At 40.7% G+C, this 5,655-nt stretch overlaps 1 protein-coding gene across 2 annotated transcripts in view; it reads right to left on the minus strand.

The window, feature by feature from the left end:
• The window catches only part of Khdrbs1 (KH RNA binding domain containing, signal transduction associated 1), a 46,726-nt gene that overhangs the window by 40,566 nt on the left and 505 nt on the right, over nucleotides 1–5,655 (minus strand). For both annotated transcript variants that reach the window (XR_004518534.1, XM_033767306.1), the window contains exon 1: nucleotides 5,460–5,655. This exon is cut by the window's right edge and continues 505 nt beyond it. Coding sequence is in view for 1 of the 2 variants with exons in the window: in XM_033767306.1 (XP_033623197.1) it covers nucleotides 5,460–5,655 (196 nt within the window). In the remaining variant the exon portion in view is untranslated. The remainder of the gene's footprint in view (nucleotides 1–5,459) is intronic.

Here is a 5,655-nt window from a genome sequence, read left to right on the forward strand (position 1 = left end):
TGTGAGAAAAAAAAAAAAAAAAAAAAAAAAAAGAGAGAGACAGGATCTTGCTAAGTCAGTAAATTCCCCATGACCACCACCACCACCAAAAAAACCCCAAGTTCATTTCTTTGCATTTATATGAGTATACCAGGATTTTGTTTGTTTTGCAGTAATGGGGATTAAAACCTTCACAAGATGTTGTGTCAGAGTCTCCCTAAATTGTTCAACTGCCCAAGTTGGGCTTGAACTTTCCATCCTCTTGCCCCAGTCTCCCAGAGTACTGGGATTAGAGGTGTTCACTATCATGTCTGGCTTTCTCACCTAAAATTAGATTTCCATGATTTCTCCATTATAGTTCATTCATTTTTCACTTGTGCATGTTTTATAAACCTATCACACTATCCAATGAATGGTGAAAGAGGGTGCATCATTTTGGAAACAAGGTGCATTTTATTAGTATGCTATTAACAGCCAAGTTTCTTTGGGAACTTTTTTTCTCTTTTTTGAGACAGGGTCTCCCTATGTAATTTAGGCTGGCCTTGAACTCACTGTGTAGCCCAGGATGGCCTCAAACTTGCAGCAATCCTGTCTTGGTCTCTCAAGTGCGGGGATTAGTTATGTGCCACCACATCTGGACTCATTGGGAACTTTTTTTTTTTTTTTTTGGTACCCGGGATCAAACTTGGGTCCTTGCACTTGTGAGGCAGGCAGTGGAACCACTGAGCTAAATCCCTGGCTCTCTTTGGGAACATTCTTAAGAATAATGCTTCTAGTTTTAAGGAATTTGAACATTCACTCTCAGATGATGTGTCTAACTTATCCAAAAGGATATGTCAACCATATTTCCACCAACCAAGTATAAGAATTACCTCTACTTCACATGCTTCCAGGACCTGCTTAAAGTTTTATTTAATTTTTGTCAATGTACTATGCTTTAATTATTTCCCTGTCTCTAATAACATTTAGCATACTTCTCTTCATTTCTTTCTTTCTTTTTTTGGTACCAGGGATCAAACTTGGGTCCCTTGTGTTTGCAAAGCAGGAGGTAGAACCACTGAGTTAAAGCCCTGGCCCTTCATTTACTTTTCTAGATACTTTATATTCAACTTCTCAAATTGGAAAAATAAAATCCAGTGGAATCAGCTTCAAATATACAAAAAAAAAAAAAAATCAACTGGTGAATTAAAAAGCACTGTCCTCCTTTTAGTTTTATTCTTCTCTCCCCCTCCGAGGACATATTTCTCTTTTGATTTAGATCTTATTATGATTTTTAATCTACTCAAAATGTTACTTACTCCTGAGTCACATATACTAACTTCTGTTTTTCTTTTTGGTACCAGGGACTGAACTTGGGACCTTGCGCTTATGAGGCAAGCGGTGGAACCACTCAGCTAAATCCCTGGCCCTCCCTCTATTTTTCTAATTGTACAAAGCAGAAGAAGAACACTGACGAATATAACAGCATTTTATGTATAAATTATCAACAAAAAAAGTCATTTTCCTTTCAGAAAACTAGCATGGGTAGTTGAATGAATCCCTCTATATCTTCAAATGCATTGAATTGTCCTCACAGTTGAGCATCAGTTTGACTAACAGAGGAGTCAAAATCTACACCCCTTAGAACTGTGTCAGTATTTTTTTACCACACAATTAAGTTAATATCCCTTCATAAAATAATTTGTAGACAAGGGCCAGGGATTTAGCTCAGTGGCACCTTGTGCCTGCCTGGCAAGTGCAAGGTCCTGAGTTTGATTCCTGATATTGGAAAGAAAAAAAAAATTTGTACACAGCTACTGTGGAGTGAGTTTTTTAAGGCATATGAGAGATAAAAGTGAAGTAGACAAAAACAAAACAAAAAAAAAACCCCGTCCTGGTGGGGTGGACAGTCCAGCCATGAAGAGTTATTAATATGTATAGTGCATCAGATGCTGTTAAATGCAAAATAAACTGGAGAAAGTATGGGGGACTATATGGGTGGTGTGGGTGGTCTAGGTCTTACTGTACTATATGGGGACTTGGCAGAGGTGTCTGGAGGAGTCACAGTCCCAAGTATGAGGCTCTGCTGTATAGGTTACCTTTTTCTGTTTTCTTGGCCTTATCTTCACTACCCAGTTAGCAATTTTTTTTTGTTTTGAGACAGAGGCTTGCTACAAGTCAACATTGGCATTAAACTTGCAATCCTCCTGCTCAGCCTCCCAAGCGCTAGGACTACAGGCATGTACCACTGTGCACAGCCTGTTAACACTCTTGATGCTTTCACATTTGTAGCAGGCATTACAGTAAGGAAGGGGAGAAAGAGGTGTTAGTTGTTGGAGGGAGAGAGGCATTCCTGGCTGGTATGTGAATCCAGATGCAGAATGAATTCAAAGCCTAGTTATGTTACTAATTTTGTTACCTTAGGTAAAATTATTCACCTGTGTTCCTTGGTTTCTTCATCTGTGATAAGTGATAGTAACTTCTCAGAGTTGACATGAAAATTTTTAATGTAAAATGTTTAGTCCAATGCCTGGAATGGTGTTAGCTATATTTTTCTTACATGTGTACTTATTGGAGCATGAATACTATGAAATACAGTACTACTCAGGACTTCCACTTTTTCAACAATTGGTTGTGACTTCATTGCAATCCCTTTTTATAGATTTTTCAGAAATAGTTTAGAACATATATCAAAATTTATCCAGTGCTAAGACTCTACATCTCAATTCTGTCATCTCAGTGAGCCAACAATACCTCAGTTTCATTTCTCTAGTTAAAATTTCAGTTTGGCAAAAACAAAACACCAAAGCAACAACAAAAAACCCATAGTCACCTGGCACAGTGTAATCCCATAGCTATAATCCCATTTACTCAGAAAGCTGAGACAGGAAGAATCAAAGTTTAAGACCAACCTCAGCAATTTACCAAGACTGTGTCTCAAAATAAAAAAAACAAAAAGGGCCAAGGACATAGCTCAGCAGTTCCCGGGTTTGGGCTCAGGACACCCCCCCACACCACATGTGTCATCAGCAAAAAGCCCAGTGAAAAATTACCTTAGCAAAAAAAAAAAAAAAAAAAAAAAAAAAAAAAAAAAAAAAAAAAAAAAAAAAAAAACAAAAACAAAAAAACAAAAAACAAAACACAAAACACAAAAAAATCAAGATATATTATGTACACGTACAAATTCTCTGTGATGTATGTGATCACTGTGTATATCTTAAATGTAACAATAAGGGCCAAAGATTTAGCTCAGTGGTGCGCCACCCGCCTTGTATACAAGGTCCTGAGTTCGATCCCTGGTATGGCAAAAAAATAAAAAAATAAATTTCCCTTCTCAATAATAAATTGTACCAATAAAAAAACTATTTTCGTAACAACAAAAATGGAACTGAGGAGCGAAAAAATTCCAAGTAACATTTAAGGTTTAATAGTTATTGATAGTTATCCTAAGATACTGTTTTTTAAGAAATTAACACCACAGCCGGATGTGGTGGCCTATAATCCCAGCACTCGGGAGGCTGAGGCAGGAGGATCACTGTGAGTTTAAGACTAGCCTGGGCTACATAGCGAATTCCAGGTCAGTCTCAACTACACAGTGAGACCCTGCCTCAAAAAACAAACACACAAATAAAAAGAAATGAACACCAAAGACAAAAATTTATCTTGTTTTCATAGCTTGTCCAAGTAGCATGGATCTACAATTAGAAGAAAATTGTGGAGACCAGTTTTTATTTACTAATTATAGGTCAAAGGACACTGCTCGTTATTTCATACATCGTTTAATCCTCTGGATTCACCATCCCACTTTACAGAAGAGGGTGAAGTTCGGAAAGTCTCAGGATCAGGTAACTAGTTAAGGGTCAGACTCCAATCCAAGCCAAAACATTAAAGCTGTGAAGTCATTCTCCTGCATTTACTCTCAACTGATTAAAGATTTGAGAAAATCTTTAAAGACCAAGACCAAGTCAAACTATCATTTGGTCTGACATTCCTATCTGTGTGCACGCTTACTTTCAGATTCAAACAACTGGTGTTTACTATTTTCCAGTCAGTATGACAAATTCTTTCTTTCTTTCTTTTCTTTTTTGTACCAGGGATCGAACTCGGTACCTTGCGCTTGCAAGGCGGTGAAACCACTGAGCTAAACCCCTGGCCAACAGTATGACAAATATAAAAATAATCCTTGCCCGCAAAGAGCTTGTCAGAAGACAACTGATGTGTTACAATCAGAGATAAGTTGCAAGAGAGAAAAAGACTGAGCTGAAAATGTAAGCAGTTTGTCTAAATATTCTTGACCATGTGTTTAGATTATCATGATTAAAAGGCAAAAACTCTTCCCCTCTAACAATGTTGGAACACTGAGAACAAAGGGAGCAAAATAATAGTTCCATAATAAACTGTCCACTTTATTAATCTTGCCAAAGAGTGAAGCCACTCTGAGTTGAGGGCCAAGAACCTTTATTTGCTTAAAAAATTTAGGCATAATAAGAAAAGGATATTAAAACAATGTTTAAACTAGACTGAGGCTCAAAGAGATGGTCTGATCAAGAAATGAGAATGTCTAAGCGACTGGCAGTGCAGATCTAGAAAGAAACGGTAGTCTACAGAGAACAATGGCTACTACTCTTATCTATTTTACTACTGAAGCAAAACTAAAGAAAAAGACCGGGCCTTTCAGGTACAAGCATTGTGTTTCTTCACTCATTTTTTTGTTCATCTCATTGGGGAACATCACGCAAACTACCCTGGAGCGTCTTATTTCCCTTTATTCTCTTATTTCACTATCTCTAGGGTTATTTCCCCCTTTTTTGAACTACCGCGAAAACATGTTGTAAAATAAGGGGAACAACCTTCCGATTCTCTAGCAATTCAAGTTTGATCGGTTGAAGACGGAAATTGGATTCGAAAAGCTTCAAGCTCGGATTCCCACATGTCACTCCTGCCTATGAGGAACAACTTAAACTCCAGTTACCGCTAAATCCGGCCGGGCCCCAGAGACCGCGGCGCGCTGGACAGAGAATTCCAGCCTCACCCAACCTCACCTCAACCCTCCCGCCTCCCACGGTCGCTCCTGGCTCGGGCTGTCTGTCTTCATCTCCTACACCTTCGACGGAGTCGCTCATGCCACCCCCAATCAAAAAGACTTTCCCTTTGGGGAAAGCGAGGAGATAAAAGATTCATTTCTGGAAGGATCTGAGAGCACTCTGCGCGCCCGGCAGCTGCAGGGAGAGGGAGGAGGCAGGGTCGGGAAGGGGGCGGGAGCCCAGCACTATCCATCAAACTCCCCGCGCTAGGAGATCGCCAAGATGTGTCTGGGCCTCCACGGCTGCCCAGAAATCCTCCCTGGCATTCCTGGCCCGGGTGGGAAGGTAGAATCCAGGATCTCGAAAGTGAGGATGAATAGAGCTTTGATGCTCGGGTCTGCAAGGTACGGAAGGAGAGAGGAACAGAGCTGCGGCCACTCAACGGCCCGACCCGGAGGGACCTGGAAGCCCGCTTACCTGCAGTCAGCAGCTGCATAGCGTGAGTGAAGGACGGGTCGAGGGAATCTTTCTCAGCCATGAGCTCTGGCAGGTACTTGTTCTCCGGTTCCATCTTGACGGAGGCTGTGGCGGAGGGGGGCAGCAGCGGAGTAGGCGCTGGACCGCCCACTGTCGCGTCGGGACCTGTGGCCGACGGAGGCAGCAACGGTGGCGG

Source organism: Fukomys damarensis, unplaced genomic scaffold (genome assembly GCF_012274545.1).
Source record: "Fukomys damarensis isolate Sample0158 unplaced genomic scaffold, DMR_v1.0_HiC HiC_scaffold_23, whole genome shotgun sequence".
NCBI lineage: Eukaryota > Metazoa > Chordata > Mammalia > Rodentia > Bathyergidae > Fukomys > Fukomys damarensis.